Raw genomic sequence first — 22,857 nt, forward strand, 5'->3', positions numbered from 1 at the left:
AAATATAAACAAAAGTATTAACATATATATTCCTTTACTAATTACTAATTTTAATGAGGTATCATGTTAAATTGAAACACAAAAATGAATGTAATTCTGTCATTTGTGACAATATGGATGAACCTGGAGGACATTATGTTAAGTGAAATAAGCCAGGGACAGGAGAATATCTCATGATCTCATTCATATGTAGCATCTAAAAACGTTGATTTCATAGAGGTAAGAGTAGAACAGTGACTACCAGAGGCTGGAAGATGGGGAGGAGGGAGGAATGAGGCGAGATGTGTCAACATGTAAAAAGTTACAGTTAGATGGGAAGGATGAGCTTTGTTGTTCTATTGCACAGTAGGGTGACTATAGTTGATGATAACATGTTGTATATTTCAGAATAAATGGAAGAGACTCTTTTGAATGTTCTTACCATAAAGAAATTAATTTTTGAAGTGCTGGATATGCCAGTTCCCTGATTTGATCATTACACAATATATAGGTGTATAAAAATACCACACTGTATCCCATAGATGTATACAATTATGTGTCAATTTAAAACAAATCTTTTAAATAAATAAGTATTTGAATGATGAAGTGCTTTCTAAAGCAATTATTTAAATTTTTTAGTTTCATAAGATTCATGATTGGAGGAGAAGAAAATCAATAATGCTAATTTATAGCATTTTACTCAATTTTACATTTATTTAGAACAGTTTTATCTAGAAACTTACTTTATAGATCTCACACAACATGTTTTCCGTAAGATCTTCTCAGCAACAAATACTTTGGGATGAAAACCTTACCTCTGTATGTTTTTTACTATTCTTCTTGTATGCGGTATATTTTTAAAACAAGATATTTTAATCCCATGTTTATAGTGTTCAATTTGAATAACTTATAGAAATTTCTTTGAATTAAATTTAAGTGCATAAGTTCTATATTTTACTATTTTGAATAAAGCTACATGAGCATGGTTGAGCTAATCCCTTCAATCTTTTATGTCTATAATAAAGTTTTACTTCCTAAACCAAATATTTTCCTAACTCGGTCAATCCAATTAATTTTTTAATGCTCTCAATTCATCTTGATTCCTTACTAATTAGTATCTAAGTGTACATTTACATATTATTAATCTGATATAAGTCTATATGAATCTTATCAAGATGTTTATACCATCCGATGTTTGTTTTATTTGATGTAAGTTTATCCATATTGCTGTAGTACAATGTGACATTTTCTAAAATATATATTAGAAAGAGAAGGTCAATTTATTCAATTTTCTTCTGCAAACATATTTTCATTCTCAACAGATCCTAGAAATTTGAAAGAAAAACTGATTTAATGAAAAAAACTGATTTAATGAAAATCAGTAGTGGTGACAGTGCTAATTGCTGGTCAGCAGCTCTCCAAGTCTGTCTACCTCATCTAACTGGACTTTGGCCATACTGTCTTTCTACCACTTAAGAGAACAGGCCAACCTCTTCCCTACCTCAAGACCCTTGGAGCTGTTCTCTCTGCCTTGAGAGTTCTTCCCCAGACTCTTGGCCTATCTTCTTCTCATTCTTCAGGTCTCAAATATCCTCTTCAGATATTTCCTCACACCCTCTGTAAAACAGCCCCTTCATTGTTCTTTATCATAGAATCATACTGATTTTCTTCTCTTTTATCATGAACTTTTGATTTCTTTTATCATTAACTTTGTTATTTACATGTATTGGCTCATGTGTTCATTATTTGCCTTACCTGTGGGACTAAGGTCTTCACTGGCATTTAGCACAGTTATTGGACCATAGTAGGCAGCAATAAACTTGTTTGATAGAATTATTGTTGCTGCAAGAACTTATTACTAGCTTTTGAGACTTAAAAGAAAAAAAAAAAAAATGTGCCAAGAGCAGTGGCTCATGCCTGTAATCCCAGAAGTTTGGGAGGCTGAGGTGGGTGGATCTCTTGAGCCCAGGAGTTTGAGAGCAACCTGGGCAACATAGTGGGACCCCTGTCTCTACTAAAAATTTAAAAAAATTAGCCAGATGTGGTGGTGCACACCTGTAGTCCCAGCTACTTGGGAGGGAGGCTGAGGGAAAGAATTACTTGAGCCCAGGAGGTGGAGGTTGCAGGGAGCTGTGATTGTGCCACTGTACTCCAGCATGGGTGAAAGAGCGAGATCCTGTTTAAAAAAAAAAAAAAAAAAAAGCGCCAACAATTAAAAGTGCTTTTACGTCTATTAAAATGAAACTCTAGAGCAACAGTTGCAAATTTAGATACCTTTCAGAAGCCAGGAAATATTTAAAATTATTCAGGTGAACCTTTAGAATACAATACAATGAATTACTGAAAAATACAACACACAGAAAAGCACAGAACCCACCCAAAGTGGGCAGAACCAAATCAGCCCTAGCCTGTTGCTGCCCAAAAGGAACAAGGTCTGTGTTGCTCCAGACTTTATGTTAAATCTTACTTTTAGGTGTTTCAGAGGCCTAGGGAATCCCTTGGCAGGCTGAATCTGGCCCACCACCACTACCCTGCAGTCTTTGCTCTAAAGTCTTTATGAGGATCTGACCCTTCCTGGTCACACCTAAGCTCTTTGCCAGCCCATTCTTCTTCCTTCGGAACAATACTCCGCTACTGAATTTCGTGAAGTCTTGATGTCCCAGCCTAGATAGTTACAGGAATTAGATTAGCGGGTACACAGAGTCCCGATGACTCTTTTTCAGAGGTCCGGCTTTTCACCTTTTCTCTCCTTTGTTTCTGGAACTAATACTTTGTATTTGGCCAATAAAAACCTCTGCTTTATTTAATTTAAACTAGCCAAAGTTGGTTTTCACAGATTTTCAAAAAAACATTTCTTAATAACATATGAATTAATGACATTCAGAAATGGTTCACTACCTTCTCCATGTTGTACATTGTAATTGGTACTAGATTCCAGAGAAATCACAGCATACAGGGAAGTCCAAGGTTTCTGCCTTGCCTATCTGTGGGTTTATTTTCTGTACCTCTTGCATTTTATATTTCATGCAAATACCAAACGGTTTTGGTTTCACATTCTCCATGCAATTTACTACCTATCTTGTCTTCTCTGCTAAAAATGATTGCCCTTCTTCTCTCAGGAAAGTCTATTCATATTTTAAGACTCATATCTAGCAGGGCACGGTCCCAGCACTTTGGGAGGCAAACGTGAGAGAATCCTTAGAGCGTAGGAGTTCAAGACCAGCCTGGTCAAAGTAAGAGCAGCAGGAGGCAGCCAAATGCCTAGGCAGATAGTGGGGGGTCCCCATTGAAACCCCACCTCCAAGCCACAGACAGTTTAAAGCCTGAAAGTCAAGCTACAAGTTAAATCCTGGGACTGGATTGAGAACTTGTCTTCCTGTTTGGTGTGCTTTCCTCCGATTGATCCCCACCCTTCACCTATTTTACATATAGCTACTCTTTCCTAATTGTTTTTCTACACTGTCATGCCCACCTTCTGAGTGGTGTCTTCACTGTAACCATTTTTACACACTCACAAACCAATCAGCATGCACTCCCCATTCTGGGTTCATAAAAGACCCCAGACCCAGACACACGGGGCACTTTTCCAGCTTCAGGTAGGGGAATCCCCCCGGAATCCCCTCACTGCTGAGAGCTTTCCTTTTGCTTAATGAATTTTACTCTACTCACTCTCCAGTGCCCGTGTGGCTAATGCTTCCTGGTTGTGAGACAAGAACTTGAACCTAGCTGAGCTAAAGAGCAGAAAGACCCCAACAGGAAGCAAAATGCCATTTCTACAAAAAATACAAAAATTAGTTGGGTGTGGTGGCATGTGCCTGTAGTCCTAGCTACTCTGGAGGCTGAGGTTGGAGGATCGCTTAAGCCAGGGAGGTCCAGGCTGCAGTGAGCTGTGAATGTGACACAGGACTTCAGCCTGGGTAACAGAGCAAGACCCTGTCTCAAAAACAAAAACACAAACAATATAGCTCTCTAAGGGTCACCTTCTCTAAGAGCATCTATGAAGACATCTATCCCCACCACCACCCCCCTAGTCAAATATCAGTCACTTTGGATCAGTGTGCCTTCTCTGTATGTTTCTAATGTGAAATGCTTAATTGCTTAAGCTAACATTGTAAATTTAGTACTCTAAGCCCCACTTGACCGAACTCCTTGAAGGAGGACAGAATCTTTATCTTGGTTTTTGACCCCTAATACTTCATTATAGTGCTTGGTATGCAGTAGGTACTCAAAAGATGTTGAATGAAAGGAATATAAAAGAAGGAGGTCTCACAAGCAAGTAATATAATCTAGTTGAAAATAACTTCCATGTACATTTGAAGAAGTTCAATAAAGATAGGAGGAAATTTATGATTAGAACCTGTAAGAAAGTATACTTGCTGGGCACAGTGGCTCATGCCTGTAATCCCAGAACTTTGGGAGGCCTAGGCGGGAAGATTGCTTGAGACAGGAAGATTGCTTCAAGACTAGCCTGGGAAACATAGTGAGATCCTGGGTCTACAATTTTTTTTTTTTTTTTTTTTTAAAGAAAGAAAGTAACTCCAGCTATGCTTACTATTTTCTAAACAGAATGATGATAGCAATGTGTATGAATATGCAATATTTTTGGCATATAAGCAGGGCTTAAATTAATTATTAATTAACCACTGGTTCATTTCCCAGAGCTTCGTGCATCATCTGTTATATAAAAGATACTGTAAAGGACAGAAAAATTATTTGGAGGGAAAAAGAAACTGTGGTAAGGGAGAGAAAGAGTGGGAGAGAAGAAAAAAAAACATTTTGTTGCTCTTGTTATAGATATAACTCTAAAAATATTTATACAGCTGATACAGAGAAAGTAACACTTAAACTAGGGACAATACTTCCTATATTATACAAAGGCATATGTAATAATAATAATATGAAAAAAAGATGGTTGCTGGTATCATTCTTGAGGATTGCAATCGCCAAGTAATTTGGAAAAACTAAAATGTATGTAATGTATATTTTAAAAAACAGATCTTTCTTTTGATTTAATAAAGTCTTATTTGCAGACAAGTTTCTTGTGTTTATGATTCTAGCAATGAATGCAGTACTTCTGGAGAAGCCATTTGACTACATTTTCTTCCTTCTTCCAGTCCTTCAATATATATTTATTGAATGTCTACTGTATATATGAAACAGAAAAAGACACTGTAAATTAAAATATACCTCGGACATTTTTGTGATCTTTCTAAAAATAAAAATATCAGTTAATTTCAGCATGATGAGTTAAAAATATATTTATTTACATAATAGTTATCAAATGTGTACACATTTAAATATGCACTCATTTGGACATTAGTTGCAAAGATGTATTTAACTATTTATAATTAAATATTTAGATTGTTTTAAATGCTAAATGTGTAATACATTTTTCTTTTAGTGAAAATGATGAAACAGTTATATAATTATTTATAAATATCAATTTTCCAATAATGCTCATTTTTCTTTCCTGTTCATAAGGACAATCATGCACACAACTATTCAAATGGCTAACGTGACTAGTAAGAAAGTCTTAAGTGCTATAACAAGTTTGTTTTAATCAAACATTCATTGCTAGTCACTTTCCAAATTGCGTACTTCTCCCCGCAATTTCCTAAGAAAATTCACCATGATTGCTAGAATAAGTAATATATGCTTTATACTTCTGAAAAAAAAAAAAGAAACAAAGAATTGAAGAGAAAAGCTGGATTGTGAGAGAAGACAAACACCTTTTGAGTGTAATGTGCGTGAAATTGTATGCCTCCAAAGAAAGACAATTTGTCAGCAGGATACAAAGTAAAGATTCTTTGCTCAGAAATACTCTGAGTAGGTGGTTAGTTGTTTTATTGTCTTCTCTTGAATACAAGTCATCCCTGTAACCCTGCTGAATGAAGGCAGCTCTAGATGACACAATTTCAATCTCAAATCAGGTCAGAAGGGAAGGAGGTAGGGTGAGAATAAGAAGAAAGATGGAAGAGCAAAAACGTGGCATTGGTAAATGTGAGGTTTAACCTCTTGAATATGTGGGTCATCTCCTGGGGAGAAAATATCCACTAAAGAAGAATATTAAACCTCCTAAGAAAATGCAAAGGCTACAAAAGTCACACTGCAACTGAGGTGTGCGAGGAACAGAGAAAGTATTGATTCATCTGTTCCAAATTTTTTCAGAAAAAGTGTGTCTGTGAACCCAAACAAGAAAAAACAGAACAGAAGTAAGAAGGTAGGACTTAGATAAGATTAAATATATAACTTCAGTGATTCTGAAAAAGGAGTACAAAACACTCCAAGAAAGTGGTCTCAGTAAACAGTTTAAAAACTAATTTCTTATTTTCTTTCTCACTGGCATCTTTAAAAGTCATATCATTTGATTAATTTAAGCTAAAATTCCTCTAAAGTTGTTATTGTTCAATTATGTACCTATTTAGTGACTCCTAAAATTCCGTGCAAGAATTACTGCAAGCTTTCCTCAGATACTTTAAACTCTACTTCTCTTATGTGATACAATGAACTTTATTGACTCTTTGTCTATATTACCTTTAATATGCTTCATTATTATTACGTTTTCCTATAAATTTTGTTTTTCTACGTTTTTTCTATGAAAAAGTCTCATCTTAAAAATGAATATTGCCATGGAAACACACACACACACACACACAGAGACACACACACGACTATGTATAAATAAAAATAATAATAATGTTTCTTCCACATATCAATATTAAGAATAAAACATTCATAAATAGTAAATATATTACTATAAACACTAAAGTTTGTGGTCATAAATCCAAAATGGAAATGGGTATTACTAAACTGTATAACAAACAGAACCTATATTGTTTGTTCAGTTGTTTAATTCCAATATTAATATTAAATCCTAGGTCTGAAGCTTCCCTCACACTAATGAAATAGGGACCTTTTATCAAGGATCATAAAATATTGTTAAGCACAAGGATTTTCTCTAATACAGGAAATTAAAAAAGTATTTTACTTAGGAGCCTCATTCTAAAGTGCATGTAGTATTTTCATGGTACAAACTAGTTACACCATAAAGTTTCATAAAGTGTTTGGGAAAATAAAAGTTTGTAGTGATTCTGCTGCTTTAAGAAAAAGAACAAAAAGTCTTTAAAATAAATAGGTAAAGGACTAAGAAAAAGGGCTCGGGCCCTTGAAGCACTTATCTTTCACCACATACCATTAATGTACTGATGAAAATTATGAGTTAAAAATACTATAGAAGATTTAATAGCTCATGAAAATATAAATGAAAAACAGTTATGGAGAGAAATACAGCTAGGTCCTTAAGAACAGGTATTAGAAACAGACCCAAATCTAGTCCTTGCCATTCTCTAGCGAGTCTATATTTCACATGGGACATTTCACTTTATCTACTGACCTTCAGTTTCCTCTTCAGAAAAATGGTGATACTCACACATAACAGGGAGGATCTTGTAAAAATTAAATAACTTATGCATGTAAACACTATCCATGTAGAAAACGGCATGTGGTTAAGTGTCAATAAACAATAACTCTTTTAAATAAGTAAATCTTTTCACCATTAGAGAGTCATGAATTTTATGCTTAAGAAAAGAAAAAAAATAGCTGAGTGTTGAAATAAATCAGGATTTATTAATAGATCCAGGAAGGTCTACAAGGTGAGATCCAGGAGAAGCACCTAGCTTTTTGTTAAGTAATCAGACTGTATTCTAAACCGAATGATATAGTTTGTATGTATGTCCCCTCCAAATCTTATGTTGAAAAGTGACCTCCAGTGTTGGAGGTGGGCTATGCAGGACATGATTGTGTCATGGGGGCAGATCCCTCATAAATGGCTTGATGGCCTCCCCATGGTAATGAGTTCATGTGAGAACTGGTTATTAAACCGAGTCTGGGAGCTCCCTTTCTTGCCATATGATGTACCTGCTCCCCCTTCAGCTTATACCATGAGTAAAATCTCCCTGACGCCTCACCAGAAGGAGATGCTGGTGCTCTGCTTGTACAGCCTGCAGAATTGTGAGCCAAATAAACCTCTTTTCTTTCTAAATTACCCAGTCTGAGGTATTCCTTCAGAGCAACACAAAACAGACTAACAAATACACCCATGTTCTCTGATCTCTGGTTGTCTTTCTCTTAAACCAATCTGCCTTTCAAATGAGTCACTATAGTTTATTTTATGATTTATACTTTCTTTTAAGTTATTTTCTTTTCAAATCATGTTAAGTTTATTAAATGAATTCCAATTCTACGTTACACTTTTAACTGAAACATATTCCAAATAATTTAAACAGACACGATCGGGGTACAATGTGTAAATTAAACCAGTATATAAACTGGCAAGTGGGTATACCTGAGTGTATAATTCTTATTTAATGAAATTATTAGATACATATTTTGATATAATATTTCTAAGGTAGTCAGTAAACTTTCAGGATGATCAGAATTCTCTAAATATAGGATATTAAGGAACCAAATTGCCCATCTCTGAAAATTTATTAGAGAAAGGAAATCTGTGGTAAACCATAATCCCTTTATGCAAAAGTGTATGAGCAAGTTATTTATATTAAAGTGATTTAAGTAGATGATATTTCAGAATGAGTTTGGCAGAAGATTTTGAAGTGGCTATCCTCAAAGACATTTTAAAGGAATACAGGAAATTGAAGAGACAGTTGTGAAATTCTTTAATTAAAAAATTATGATAAAATCTACAATCTGAAATTTTACTTCACCTTTTGTTTCAAAATATGAACATAACAATATGAGTGTAAGTTTCCTAAAACTGTCTTTAAAAGCAAGGTTCACCTTATTGCATTTTTAAATAAAATGCCTTTGTAGAAAAGGAGTCTTTATATTTCAGAAAGGTCTTATTGTGCAACCCAAGTATAATTGTCCCAATTCCAAGATGGTTTACAAATTTTATTCCCTTAAAATATCACTAGTGAATAATAATGGTCAGTAGGGGCTTTATCAAATAGAAGGGCCTATAGAGATACCAATACAAGAAGCGTAAGCTAAATGAGCTATCAATAAATCCTCTACTCTGAGGCTTTTTCATGACAATGATCAGCTTATAAAACTTCACAAGATAAACTTTCTCTAATCATTCATTCTATAAATGAAGCTGAATGAAATTTTCTCTCAACTGTTTTCACTACTATTTTAAAATTTCAATTCATCTCTTATTGGCCAAATTTCTATTACTGAAGTATGTATACTTCCAGCTCACGAGTAATGTCCTGCTTCTTTAATAAGTGTGAATGAGGCAAGCCTAGAAATATCTTTACAAAACTAAACTTGCTGATCCCCAGATTCTTTGCTTCTTATGAAACATCAAAGGAAGTTGAAACCTAGGATTTGTTTATGATACCAGGTGTTTTCTATCTCTGGGATAAGCTGAATATCTATTATGAAAATACATAATTTCTGAGTGATTTTCACTAAGAATCTCATAAATAATTAACAAGTTAGATAATTTTTTTTTTGAGATGCTGTCAGAAAATGTTTCATTTTAGATTTTTTGATTCTTCATTATTCCTGAAGAAAAGACACATTGTTGGCATATACCATAGCTGATAAAAACATTGCAAAGACATAATTCTTGAAGCTGTAAAACATATAGTCTGAAGAGTACTTTAGTTCTTTTAATCTTTATTTTTTTCTTTCTGGTCTACTCCTTCCGGATGAATATATTTCTAATTCTCAAAATGTTGACAGCAGATGAAGCTTAGATATAATTCTTCTATCAAATTCAAAATGTATAAATTGCTATACATTATATATATAATTGTATTGTTCATTTTCACTTCTTATCTGCTTGGACCTGGATAATTGGTATAATACTCCTTCAACCGTTTTCTAAATGTTTTATATTCTTGCATTAATTAAGAAAAGTGTGTTAGAATAGGTATTCATATACAGAAATAATCACAAGTAAACGCTGTAGGATAGGGTAGGCAATACCTAATTCTTCTGATGGCGGGGCGGGTCTATGATTGTCAAAAATTAATATTAGCCCATTTTTTCATTTAATTTATGTGATTTATGTTTTCATAGAGAATATTTGTCAATGCATGCAAAACACAGTTTAATATCTTTTCTCTTTCCAAGAAAAGTATAGGAATATACATACTGTAAGGGACACATTCATACTGCACTTCAAGGTATTTATAGGTTCCTGGACACGGGTCTGGAAAAACATCAGGACCTGCCACCACTGCACACTGGGTTCTGTTATTGCATCTGAAGTCAAAAGAAAGGAAAAGAAGTAATAAGCTTATGCAAAGTTAAATTATTATCAACATCAACATTAATTTTATTTTAGTTCCTGTTATACAGATTTGAATAACGTTTTGCTTAATTTGGGGCTTTAGGCCTATTAAGAAAATATCTGTAGTACAGTTTTTAGAAACTAGACATTAAAATCAATCTATTCAGCTTGCTCATATTAACTGATTTAAAATTTGCTTGAATTCAGCGTAATTTCTAGTTAGAAGTTAAATATTGCTGAAGCAACACTAACTGGCCCACAGGATATTGCCAATGTGAACACAAGCAGGAAAGATTATTTGATAGGAAAGACTCACTCCAGTACAAAAAAAAAAAAAAGATTTTAGAAAATATAACCACAGAGTATATTAGGCAGTTGTAAAATAAATTCACTGACTATGATGACATTCATTTTAAAGGTATGAAAAATGGTATTGAAAAGCTTTATCTGAGCCTTACAAATTAGTAAAAAGTTAATATTTAAATAAAAATGAGTATTTGAATTTATTTTGTATAAATTAATATAATATTACTACTTATTAAAACCATTTTAGGAACTAACTGTCATGTCCTTTTGTTCAGCCAAATAATGATACGATCCTCATGGATTACTTATCACAAAGGTCAATATCTTATACTATAAAATAATGACTTTAAATTTGTAAAAAGAATAATGACATACCACTATTAAAACATAAATATAAGATGAAACTAGAGGTTATCATGTTACGTGAAATAAGGTACAGAAAGACAAACTTTGCACGTTCTTATTTATGGGAGCCATTAAACCCATGAAGCTATAGGGTAGAAAGATGGTTACCAGAAGATGGGAGGGGAATGAGGGGTAGGGAGGGGAGGAAGTGAGGATGGTTCCTGGGTACAAGAATTGTCAGAAAGAATGAATAAGACCTAGTATCTGACAGCACAATTGGGTGACTACAGTCAAACATAATTTAATTGTACATTTAAAAATAACTAAAGATCATAAACGGATTGTTTGTAGCACAGACGATAAATGCTTGAGGTGATGAATATCCCATTTACCCTGATGTGATTATTACACAATACATGCCTTTTTCAAAATATCTCATGTTTCCATAAATACACACATCGACTATGTCCCCACAAAAATAAATAAATAAATAAATCTTTCTAAACCACAGAAAAAGAGAAAAAAAAATATGAATACAAACTTGGACACTTTTGTGGCAATTAGGCTAAATAAATCTGAATTGATTAATTCATGGGGAAAAACAAACATGTTGAAATTAATTATAATTCTGAAAAAGATACTCATATTCACAGTGGACTAATTACTGTGAATTTCACTCAGCAACGTTCTAAATTCAAAAATTTATCCTTAAGTATTTTTCTATAAAACACTAATGGTTTTTCCTACCCATAATATTGGCACTAAGTCTATAACATGTGATACTCTAATTATCCCCTGTGTTTTATGTTCTTGTTTATTCATTTCAGAAATATAACCTCAAGGCTAGATTTTTCTGTTAATTCCTTACGGAGATGTTCTGTTCTCTGACATGACCTCAGAATACTTGCAAGGATATGGCAACATAAAGAACATCTAGAGCAGAATTCACGTTGATTTAGTGTAAAAATACGTTGTGTTTACCTGAGGCTACCATTTGTCAGGCTTAACAAGGATTTTATTTAGTCTCTAAATTAAATTTGATTCATTAATGAATTTCTTAAGCTGAAAAATATATTATGTGTTATCAGTGAAAGATGAATAAAAGCTAATGCTCCATACTCATCAGGCAATTTAGCATAACAGCTAATACTGAGAGTTAACAAATTGTAAGGATTTTCTGTGTCAGAGGCTGATGATCAGATAAATGTATAATAACATTAAGGTAAATGTGACTGTCCTGACACATGTACCCACAGATATGTTATCTTGATGTTTTGGTGTACTCACACCTTCTTAAAATAGCAGGTCTTTCATATTAAAAAGAAATTATTTGAATAAGCTCTTCAAGTCAAGTGACATGTTTTTAGCAATTAAAACAATACAATTTTCATATTACACCTTGAATATACAACCTCATAAATCCATCTAAGGTTTTTAATACAATAGGTAGGGATATGAACTCATAAAGTTATTTTTGTATTTGTTATAGAAAAATTAGCAATTATCAGGAACACATTCAACATAGACATAATGGAAAAGTGGCACTATAAAATTTAATATGATGTAAATATTCTGTAAACGTAATATTAATTCTGATGTGTGAATATTTATACATATCTCCTTTTCTTCTTATCTTGGTCTACAGTCACTTTATTCCCTATTATTAAACCTTTTTAATTACTATACCTCTAATTTCAAAAATGTATTTAGAAGCAATATCTACTCTTGTAATTTTCAGATATAAATAGGCAACTGTAAATCTTTTATTTAAATAATCAATGTATGATATAAACAGATCAGCTTACTACTCATTTCTGACCAGAGCATAATAGTTAAAATTTATAATTATGGAAGTATATGTTGCACAGAAAGCTGTGCCGAATCAATAGGGATTTCAAATGGTTATGTTTATATAGATTAGATTAGAAAACATAACCTGGAGTCTATCCATATCTATCTATCTATCTATCTACCTACCTAAAAGTGCATTGACCAATTTATATATTATATATTATCAAGTTGTAAATTACTAATTATTTATCTATATGTAAGAAAATTATAAAAGCAACTATCTCTTGTAAATAATAGTTACCATTGTGAGATCCAAATAGTTTATTTAATATTAACTGAAGATGAGTCAAGAAAGCCTCCTAATTAATGAGATAGTGTCTGTTTGGTGGTATATAAAACAAAAAATGTTATGCCTATATTTATAGTCATTGTCATCATTGTTCTATATAAAACAGCAGTAATTTATAACATTCACCTTTCAAAATAATTTATGATTCTATTACTATGTTTGTATCAAAAGTTCATTATAAATGATGATTATTAAAAATAAAATGGAAAAAGATAGATTCAATCTCTGGAATACTATTTTTATATAGAATACATTATAATATTGATTGTTTAAAGACTAGCTATACTTTGAAAACAGGAGTTTAAAGGTTCTGTCCTTTGCTTTCGTTTTTTAAATGACTTCAGTTACTGTGAGTTAAAATGAAATTAAATATAATTAAAGATTTGTAAACAATTTAGTCCACAAAGATTCTTTCAAAATTTATAAAAGGAAAATCATTCTAAAATACTATAGATGAAAAAAGTGAGATAAAGTGATCTAATGTTCTCAAATGCTTTAGTTTCATTGTTTATTTTTAATGTAAACATAAATTAAAAACATGCTTTTCGGTAACCCTATTACCTGATGTTTATATATATATACACACAATGTAAAATGATTACCACAATAAAGCTAATTAACATATCCATCATACAGTTATCTCTTCTGTGTTGTGTGGTGAGAAAATTTAAGATCTACTCTAACAGCAAATTTCAAGTATATAATACCGTATTGTTAACTGTGGTTACCCGACTGTACATTAGATTACCAGAATTTACTCATCCTGTGTTACTGAAACTTTGCACCCTTTGATCAGCATCTCCCCACTTCTCCTATCTCCCTAGCTTCTGGCAACTAACATTCTACTTTCTGCTTCTAGAAGTTTTGACTTTCTTAGATTCCACATATAAGAAGGATCAAATAGTATTTGTCTTTTGATGTCTCACTGATTTCACCTAGCGTAATGTCCTCCAGGTTCATACATGTTATCACAAATGACAGTTTCCTTCATTTTTAAGGCTGAATAATATTCTATTATATATTTATATATAAATATGTTTTTATTTACTTTTTATTCATACATCTGCTAATTGGCAGTTAGGTCAATTCCATATATCTTGTTTATTGTGAATAGTACTGGAAGGAATATGATACTACAGATATCTCTTTAAGATATTGACTCATTTGTTTTACATATCCATACCCAGAAGTAAGACTACTGGATCATATGGTAGTTCTATTTTTAATTTTCTGAAGTACCTACATACTGTTTTCCATAACGGCTATACTAATTTACATTTCCATCAGTAGTATATAAGGATTGTCTTTCCTCTACATTGTCATCAACACTTATCTTTTGTCTTTTTGAACATAACCATTCTAACAGATATGCAGTGATAGCTCATTGTGGTTTTAATTCACATTTCCCTGACGATTAGTGAAGTTGAGCACTTTTAAACTTACCTGTTGGCCATTTGTCTTCTTTCAAGAAATATTTATCATGTTTAATGCTGATAGACTGAGTCCACTTTTAAATTACGTTATTTGTTTTCTTGCTACAGAGGTGTTTAAATTCCTGGTATACATTGGATAGCAACCCCTAAATAAACGTGTAGACCAATGGTACAGAATAGATGGCCCACAAATTAATCCACATGTTTATAGTCAATTAATTTTCAACAAATGTGCCAAGAATACACAATGAGGAAAGGATTGACTGTTCAATAAAGGAGGCTGGGGAAACTGGATATCTACATGAAGAAGAACGAAACTGGATCTCTATCTTACATGACATACAAAAGCCAAGTAGAAAGGGATTAAAGATTTACATGTAAAACCTAAAACTATAAAATTATTAGAAGAAAACATAGGTAAAAACCTTCTTGAAATTGATCTGGGCAATTTTGGGGAGAATATGACCCAAGAAGCACAGGTCAAAAAGCAAAAATAAACAAATTGGAGTGCATCTAACTACAAACCTTCTGTACAGAAAATAAAACAATTAACTAAGTGAGGACACAAGTTACAGAATGGGAGAAAATACTTTTAAACCTATTTGTCACTTCTTTCTGAGATGAATAATGCTACCCTCAATTTTACAGAAAATAGAATTGGAATGAAGACATTAAATGGCTTTTCAGACTCTCAGTAATCAAATAATAGCCAGTGGAGTCCAGAACAGTGGCCTGAAAATCATGATACTGCTGTCTTGTGGGAGAATGAGTCATACATTTCATGGTCACTCTGGGACCCTGATTTAATTCACCCTGACCTGATAGGTTCTCAAGAGTACTATGATGATCTGATGAAATAAAGACCATCTGTGAAATATCTGAGTGCCCCAGAATTCATTCAGTCATGATGTAGATCAGGCATTATATAACCAGGCCCTCACGATTCAAATTGGCATACGGAAATTAGAAAGATAAATTTCAGAGCCTAGTAATGGTATGATGCATATTTATTTATACATAGATTTTTCCACAATTAAAAATACATGCAATTTTAATTTAACCCACATATAAACCTCCAATTTACATGTAACTGTCACCTATTGATCATGTTTAATAAATTTTAGTTAATATGTTGAGTTCCATTAGTTATTAGCACTAATTTTAAAGCAATATTGTTAATTCAAGAATGTCACATGACTGCCATAGAAGATACACATCTTCCCAAATCACAGGACTAGTAATAGGAAAGAGAATCATTTACTGTTAATTTGTCCATTTCAACATGGTTCACTGCAGTGTAGAAGAAAAATTAGCTAAGTGTGAAAATGAAAGTCATTTCTGGGTAAACTTTTCCTCTATTTGCCACAACATACAGCACCATATAGCAAAAATGATATTGCTGGATTTACATGCATATTGACTATTCAAATAATTAGCCTATTTTTTTCCTGCTAATTTCGATAAAATTGAGAGAGGAGGCAGGTAGGGGCTGTTTAGGCAGATAGAGAGGCAGGGTCTCAGAAGAGGGACAATGCCTGCAAGAACACACCTGTACCACCCCTGTTATGTAGCTAGAAGGAGGGAATGTGGTTAAGAACTTCCTGTTATACCCAGATGCTTGCTCAGAAAGGACTTTCTAACTGCCTGTGCAGGCACAGACAAGGACCAAGGACATCCTACAATGACCCTGAACTCCTTATAAGTCTATGAGCATTGTGACTTTAGCCCCACTGTGGGTTTCATTTAGGCACTCATAGGTAATCAAGATGGAGTTACTATGGCCAACCCCAGGCAAGAACAGACACAATACCCCTGGGGGGAACTTTACCCATTCCTTTAAGGCAGAACCCACAGAAGACTCTTTTTCTGACACATAAAAGACCCAGAACTCACCCCCATTTTTTGCAACCATCTTTGGTTCCCCTCTTGCTGCTGAGAGCTTTTCTGTCACTTAATAAATCCCACTCTGCCTTACTCACTCTCTGGTGTTTACATGCCTTATTATTCTTGGTCATGGGACAATAATTTGGACCTTGCTAAACTAAGGTGTAAGGAGACTTCAACAAAACGATGCTTCTTTCACTTCCATTATACAGACAAAAATTAGCAGCCCACTATCTCATGTTTGATTATAACATACTTGTACATGAAGCATATACCTTATTTAACATACCTATATTTTTAAAAATTCTTACATGATAGACATATAAACATGATATTAGTTGATTGCACAGCACTATAGATCTAACACAGTATCATTAAAATGTTTTTTTTTTTTTTTGAGATGAAGTCTTGCTCTGTCACCAAGTTGGAGTGCAGTGGCACAATCTTGGCTCACCGCAACCTCCAACTCTTGGGTTCGAGACATTCTCCTTTCTCCACCTCCCAAGTAGCTGGGACTCAAGGTGCGCAACACCACACCTGGCTAATTTTTGTATTTTTAGTAGAGATGGGGTTTCACCATGTTGGCCAGGATGGTCTCGATCTCTTGGCCTTGTGATCCACCTATCTCAGCCTCCCAGAGTACTATGATTACAGGTGTGAGCCACCATACCCAGCCTAAAATAATTTAGGTAAAATATTGTAGTGTTTACATGCTGGGAATATAATTCACAGGGATTCTAGGTTAATAAACCCTTCAATCATGAATGTTTATCACATTCTAAAGTCAGTGTATACAAACTATTCCTCACAACACTAAGGAACTTTTTAAATGAACTTTCAGCCATGTATAAAACTCCAAAGAAAAGCACTGACTTTTTAAAGACAGGATAGGATAATGTTTTTAAAAAGAGTGCCTTGTGCCTTTTTGTCAGCAAAATTAATCATATGAATTTATAAATTTATATTAGCACTTATTAAATAACATTGATACTAGCACTTATTAAATGACATTTATACAAAAGCATGTGTTATGCAAAAACACACATCCACTTAGTATACCCAAGAAGTTCATAGCATCTAACATATGATGAATCAGTGCATGATTCATAAAGGAAGATGGAATTATACTCCAATGGAAAAATATTTTACAGGTATCTTATAATTTAAAAAGCCACATCATATTCTATTAATGTTTAAAATCTCAAAATAGTTTAGGTTATCACAGTAACTATGGGTTTTTAGTTCTCAGGATGGAATGAAGCAATAGAAGAAAACATAAATAGATGCATGAATATCAGTATTTTGCTTAATGTCAATCAATTGGACAATTCTCTATTTTCCTCCTCAAGACAGTAATTTCCTTATTTTCTACTGCCTGTCATCCTGAGACATGTTTATATGATATCCTAATCATGTTTATATGACATTCATTCTGAACTTAGAAGACCAAAAAAGATGAGACAACTATATAATGGTAGAAAACAAATATGTAGGTCATAAAGGAATCAATTAGATTTCAAATAAAAAGAGAACTAAATGGCTATGAAATAAAAATATTAATCATGATCAAAACTAAAAGAAATCCTCCCATGTATATACTATAGCCATACATTCAGCATTTATTAAAAAGTTTAATGATGTCGTCCACTTATAATTTAAGGGACAATTTAAGAAGAGTTATAAAAGTAATAAGACTCCTAATCTAGCTTAAAAAAATTTTTTTTTTGAGACAGGGTCTCACTCTGTTGTCCAGGCTGGAGTGCAGTGGTATGACCTTAACTCACTGCATCTTCAATCTCTGCAGCTCAAGTTACCTTCTTACTTCAGCCTCCCGAAAAACTGGGACCACAGGTACACATAACCATGCCCACGTAACCGTATTTACTTTTTGTAGAGATGTGTTACCCAGGCTGGTCTCAAACTCCTGGGCTCAAGCGATCCTCCCACCTCAGCCTCTCATGAGTGTTGGAATTACAGGCGTGAGCCACTGTGCCAGGCCTCCATTTCTGTTTTTTTTTTTGAAAAAAATTGTTTCTAAACCATAAACTAAAAGTACTATAGGATCTTTCAGAGGACATTATGGCAATGTATGTAAATGAAGATCTGTGATTCATAAAGTGATTCTCTAGCTCCAATTCTTTCATTTCCTATATTCTTTTATATGTTACTTCACTAGCATTCCTTTACCTTAAAGAAATATAATTTGAGGGGGCGCGTCCAAGATGGCCGAATAGGAACAGCTCCAGCCTCCAGCTCCCAGCATGAGCGACACAGAAGACGGGTGATTTCTGCATTTTCAACTGAGGTACCAGGTTCATCTCACTGGGGCATGTCAGACAGTTGGCGCTGGTCTGTGGGTGCAGCCCGACCAGCGAGAGCTGCAGCAGGGTGAGGCATCGCCTCACCTGGGAAGCACAAGGGGGAAGGGAATTCCTTTTCCTAGCTAAAGGAAATTGAGACACACAACACCTGGAAAATCGGGTAACTCTCACCCTAATACTGAGCTTTACCAAGGGTCCTAGCAAACGGCACAACAGGAGATTATATCCTATACCTGGCCCAGAGGGTCCTAGGCCCACGAATCCTCCCTCATTGTTAGCACAGCAGTCTGAGATTTAACTGCAAGGTGGCAGTGAGGTTGGGGGAGGGGCGCCGGCCATTGCTGAGGCTTAAGTAGGTAAACAAAGCTGCCAGGAAGCTCGAATCGGGTGGAGCCCACCACAGCTCAAGGAGGCCGGCCTGCCTCTGTAGACTCCTCCACTGGGGACAGGGCATAGCTAAACAAATAGCAGCAGAAACCTCAGCAGAGGTAAATGCCTCTGTCTGACTGACAGCTTTGAAGAGAGCAGTGGATCTCCCAGCATGGAGGTTGAGATCTGAGAACAGACAGACTGCCTGCTCAAGTGAGTCCCTGACCCCTGAGTAGCCTAACTGGGAGACATCCCCCACTAGGTGCAGACCAACACCTCACACCTCAAATGGTGGGGTACACCACTGAGACAAACCTTCCAGAACAAGAATCAGACAGCAACACTCGCTGTTCAGCAATATTCTATCTTCTGCAGCCTCTGCTGCTGATACCCAGGCAAACAGGATCTGGAGGGACCTCAAGCAAACTCCAACAGACCTACAGCTGAGGGTCCTGACTGTTAGAAGGAAAACTAACAAACAGAAAGGACACCCACACCAAAACCCCATCAGTACGTCACCATCATCAAAGACCAAAGGCAGATAAAACCACAAAGATGGGGAAAAAGCATGGTAGAAAAGCTGGAAATTCAAAAAACCAGAGTGCATCTCCCCCTCCAAAGGAACGCAGCTCATCACCAGCAACAGAACAAAGCTGGACGGAGAATGACTTTGACGAGTTGAGAGAAGAAGGCTTCAGTCAATCAAACTTCTCAGAGCTAAAGGAGGAACTATGTACCCAGCTCAAAGAAACTAAAAACCTTGAAAAAAGAATGGATGAATGGATAACTAGAATAATCAATACAGAGAAGACCTTAAAAGAACTGATAGAGATGAAAACCATAACATGAGAACTACATGACAAATGCCCAAGCTTCAGTAACCGACTCAATCAACTGGAAGAAAGAATATCAGCGATTGAATATCAAATGAATGAAATGAAGCAAGAAGAGAAGTGTAGAGAAAAAAGAGTAAAAAGAAATGAGCAAAGCCTCCAAGAAATATCAGATTATGTGAAAAGATCAAATCTACGTCTGATTGGTGAGCTTGAAAGTGACGGGGAAAATGGAACCAAGTTGGAAAACACTCTGCAGGATATTATCCAGGAAAACTTCCCCAACCTAGTAAGGCAAGCCAACATTCAAATTCAGGAAATACAGAGAACACCACAAAGATACTCTTCAAGAAGAGAAACTCCAAGACACATAATTGTCAGATTCACCAAAGTTGAAATGAAGGAAAAAAACCTTAAGGGCAGCCAGAGAGAAAGGTTGGGTTACACACAAAGGGAAGCCCATCAGACTAACAGCAGATCTCTCGGCAGAAACTCTACAAGCCAGAAGAGAGTGGGGGCCAATATTCAACATTCTTAAAGAAAAGAATTTTCATCCCAGAATTTCATATCCAGCCAAACCAAGTTTCATAAGTGAAGAAGAAATAAAATCCTTTACACACAAGCAAATGCTTAGAGAATCTCACCACCAGGCCTGCCCCACAAGAGTTACTGAAGGAAGCACTAAATATGGAAAGGAACAACTGGTACCAGCCATTGCAAAAATATGCCAAAATGTAAAACCCATTGATGTTAGGAAGAAACTGCATCAACTAATGAGCAAAATAACCAGCCAATATCATAATGACAGAATCAAGTTCACACATAACAATATTAACCTTAAACGTAAATGTACTAAATGGTCCAATTAAAAGACACAGACTGGCAAATTGGATAAAGAGTCAAGACCCATCACTTGGCTGTATTCAGGAGACCCATCTCACACGCAGAGACACACATAGGCTCAAAATAAAGGGATGGAGGAAGATCTACCAAGTAAATGGAAAACAAAAAAATGCAGGGGTTGCAATACTAGTCTCTGATAAAACAGACTTTAAACAATCAAAGATCAAAAGTGACAAAGAAGGCCATTACATAATGGTAAAGGGATCAATTCAACAGGAAGAGCTAACTATCCTAAATACATATGCACCCAAAACAGGAGCACCCAGATTCATAAAGCAAGTCCTCAGAGACTTACAAAGAGACTTAGACTCCCATACAATAATAATGGGAGACTTTAACATCCCACTGTCAACATTAGACAGATCAATGAGACAGAAAGTTAACAAGGATATCCAGGAATTGAACTCAACTCTGCACCAAGCGCACCTAATAGACATCTACTGAACTCTCCACCCCAAATCAACAGAATATACATTCTTCTCAGCACCACATTGCACTTATTCCAAAATTGACCACAGAGTTGGAAGTAAAGCAGTCCTCAGCAAATGTAAAAGAACAGAAATTAAAACAAACTGTCTCTCAGATAACAGTGCAATCAAACTGGAACTCAGGATTAAGAAACTCACTCAAAACTGCACAACTACATGGAAACTGAACAACTTGCTCCTGAATGACTACTGGGTACACAACAAAATGAAGGCAGAAATAAAGATGTTCTTTGAAAACAATGAGAACAAAGATACAACATACCAGAATCTCTGGGACACAATTAAAGCAGTGTGTAGAGGGAAATTTATAGCACTAAATGCACACAAGAGAAAGCAGGAAAGATCTAAAATTGACACCCTAACATCACAATTAAAAGAACTAGAGAAGCAAGAACAAACACATTCAAAAGCTAGCAGAAGGCAAGAAATAACTAAGATCAGAGCAGAACTGAAGGAGATAGAGACACAAAAAACCCTCCAAAAAATCAATGAATCCACGAGCTGGTTTTTTGAAAAGATCAACAAAATTGATAGACTGCTAGCAAGACTAATAAAGAAGAAAAGAGAGAAGAATCAAATAGATGCAATAAAAAATCATAAAGGGGATATCACCACCGACCCCACAGAAATACAAACTATCATCAGAGAATACTATAAACACCTCTATGCAAATAAACTAGAAAACCTAGAAGAAATGGATAATTTCCTGGACACTTACGCTCTCCCAAGACTAAACCAGGAAGAAGTTGAATCCCTGAATAGACCAATAGCAGGCTCTGAAATGGAGGCAATAATTAAAAGCTTACCAACCAAAAAAAGTCCAGGACCAGATGGATTCACAGCTGAATTCTACCAGAGGTACAAGGAGGATTTGGTACCATTCCTTCTGAAACAATTCCAATCAATAGAAAAAGAGGGAATCCTCCCTAACTCATTTTACGAGGCCAACATCATCCTGATACCAAAGCCTGGCAGAGACACAACAAAAAAAGAGAATTTTAGGCCAATATCCCTGATGAACATCGATGCAAAAATCCTCAATAAAATACTGGTAAACCGAATCCAGTAGCACATCAAAAAGTTTATCCACCATGATCGAGTGGGCTTCATCTCTGGGATGCAAGGCTGGTTCAACACAAGCAAATCAATAAACATAATCCAGCATATAAACAGAACCAAAGACAAAAACCACATGATTATCTCAATAGATGCAGAAAAGGCCTTTGACAAAATCCAACAGCCCTTCATGCTAAAAACTCTCAATAAATTCGGTATTGATGGAACATATCTCAAAATAATAAGAGCTACTTATGACAAACCCACAGCCAATATCATACTGAATGGGCAAAAACTGGAAGCATTTCTTTTGAAAACTGGCACAAGTCAGGGATGCCCTCTCTCACCACTCCTATTCAACATATTGTTGGAAGTTCTGACTAGGGCAATCAGGCAAGAGAAATAAATCAAGGGGATTCAGTTAGGAAAAGAAGAAGTCAAATTGTCCCTGTTTGCAGATGACATGATTGTATATTTAGAACACCCCATTGTCTCAGCCCATAATCTCCTTAAGCTGATAAGCAACTTCAGCAAAGTCT

General features: G+C 34.9%; 1 protein-coding gene across 16 annotated transcripts in view; it reads right to left on the minus strand.

The window, feature by feature from the left end:
- ADGRL3 (adhesion G protein-coupled receptor L3) overlaps window positions 1–22,857 on the minus strand; it is an 846,373-nt gene that overhangs the window by 368,058 nt on the left and 455,458 nt on the right. For all 16 annotated transcript variants that reach the window (XM_037989342.2, XM_037989350.2, XM_073017343.1 and 13 more), the window contains one exon: window positions 10,103–10,212. In XM_037989342.2, coding sequence (XP_037845270.1) covers window positions 10,103–10,212 — 110 coding nt within the window. The remainder of the gene's footprint in view (window positions 1–10,102; window positions 10,213–22,857) is intronic.

This window comes from Chlorocebus sabaeus, chromosome 7 (assembly GCF_047675955.1).
Source record: "Chlorocebus sabaeus isolate Y175 chromosome 7, mChlSab1.0.hap1, whole genome shotgun sequence".
NCBI lineage: Eukaryota > Metazoa > Chordata > Mammalia > Primates > Cercopithecidae > Chlorocebus > Chlorocebus sabaeus.